Raw genomic sequence first — 1,857 nt, 5'->3', positions numbered from 1 at the left:
TGTGTGTGTGTGTGTGTGTGTGTGTGTGTGTGTGTGTGTGTGTGTGTGTGTGTGTGTGTGTGTCAATATTCTGGTTTTTGTTATGGTTCTTATTCTTTTTATCTAATTACCTCGATACTCTCAACATGCGGATTATTTGTGATACATATGTATAACTTATCAGTAAATAAACCAAGCTCTGTAACACCTGCTGATACTTTTAGCAATTCACACTGTCCAGCCTATACAATTAAATAACAAAAAATAATTAAAAAATTTGCATGTTTTTAGTAGATAATAAATGTATTTTAAACGGAATAATAAAAAAATACCTGAATATAAAGTTTCTTTTGTTCTATAATGAAAATATTTGGATTATTTTCTTGGAGAGTGAAAGATACTTCTGCGTCAACTTTGGATACATTGCAGAATTTAAATTTTGCTTCACGACGATGAGCACTATTTGTAAATTACACATTTACAATAAATTTATAATAAATTTATAATTAATTTATAATAAAGGACCCCGTAATGATTAAATAAGAAATTAAGTTTCGGTAAAATGACTGTTTCATATATGGTTATAATTTGGTGAATAAAGATATCAAATATAAGGCTCAATAATGGATAATTTTTGAACTATTATGTATCAAAAGTATTCTATGAACACATATTTTACACTTTCTATTATTGGACATCATATAATACATCAAATCAAACCTTTGATCCTTTTCATACACCAATAATGATCCGAAGTCGAAGATATTAACATCAGAAAAGTATGTGGGATCAATTATATTGTTTACTTTTGTTTTTTTGATCTGGAACACGTTCCATTAATTTTACTAAAATCTTCGTGAAAAGTTATTTTATATATATACTTTAATAAACTTTAATAAAAATTATGAATAATTTATAAAATCATTTAATATTAAATTAAATTAACAATAAGTAATTTAATTTAATAATTCATGGTTTTAATGTTTTTTGTGTGTATTTTAATATTTATCCATAAAAACCGTTATTACTTTTGAAAAAATAGTGTTTGGGTTCATGTCTAATCTTGGGACATCTGCGACGGCAGAAATGTTGATATCATAAGTAATTTCATTGCCATCAAGGACAGATAGTGTATATGTTTGTCGGTGAATTCCCACTTCTTCAGGTAGATATCGAATCTTGAATTTCTGAATTTCATTAGGTTGCAAAATCCATCGTGGTTTTAATACCTTCTCAAAGATTGTACTAGTACTAGGATCATTAATGTCCTTACTAATTATGTTAGTGTGTGTCGAATTAGATTCCATAATTATAGAGTTGGATAACGAAACAATATGAAAAGCTCCTGATTAATGAAACAAAGTTGCAATTAATACGTTTTTGTGATAAATATATTACATGTTATAAATTTTATATAATATAATATACTTGCCATTATTTTCAATATCTCGTTTTTTTATATCTCGTAGCTTAAGAATATAATATTTCTTCGATTCGAGATCCAATATCGGCATAATTTTAGTAACTGGTTTTAAATTTAACATTTATTATTTTATACTTTTGTAGAAAAAAATTGATTTAAAAAGAGGAATATATTACTTACGAGCTTTTTTAGCTAAATCATTTTCCCTCATTTGATTTACTATTACATCATACATCACTCGATTCCATGGATCTGTACTATTTACGTACCAAGTATGAAATCCGTTTTTATAAATCTGTTAAAATAAATTTTTGTAGATATACATAGAATATACACTATACATTTTTAGAATATATTTACAAAATATATATTGTATATTTTTTTGTTTATTAAATTCTAAATTTAATTATAAGCATCACGCACGCACGCACGCACGCACACACGCACGCACGCAC

At 26.4% G+C, this 1,857-nt stretch overlaps 1 protein-coding gene across 1 annotated transcript in view; it reads right to left on the bottom strand.

Moving 5' to 3' along the window:
• Positions 1-1,224, bottom strand: part of LOC108754006 (hydrocephalus-inducing protein homolog) — a 33,981-nt gene extending 32,757 nt beyond the window's left edge. Inside the window, exons 1-2 of the mRNA XM_018496009.1 lie at positions 1,008-1,224; positions 700-800 (exon numbers count right to left, since the gene is read on the bottom strand). Coding sequence (XP_018351511.1) covers positions 700-800; positions 1,008-1,034 — 128 coding nt within the window. The 5' untranslated portion in view covers positions 1,035-1,224. The remainder of the gene's footprint in view (positions 1-699; positions 801-1,007) is intronic.
• Between the last annotated feature and the right edge of the window lie 633 nt (positions 1,225-1,857).

The sequence above is a fragment of the Trachymyrmex septentrionalis genome, unplaced genomic scaffold (genome assembly GCF_001594115.1).
Source record: "Trachymyrmex septentrionalis isolate Tsep2-gDNA-1 unplaced genomic scaffold, Tsep1.0 scaffold115, whole genome shotgun sequence".
Classification (NCBI taxonomy): Eukaryota; Metazoa; Arthropoda; class Insecta; order Hymenoptera; family Formicidae; genus Trachymyrmex; species Trachymyrmex septentrionalis.
This window is presented reverse-complemented; position numbering and strand designations above follow the sequence as displayed.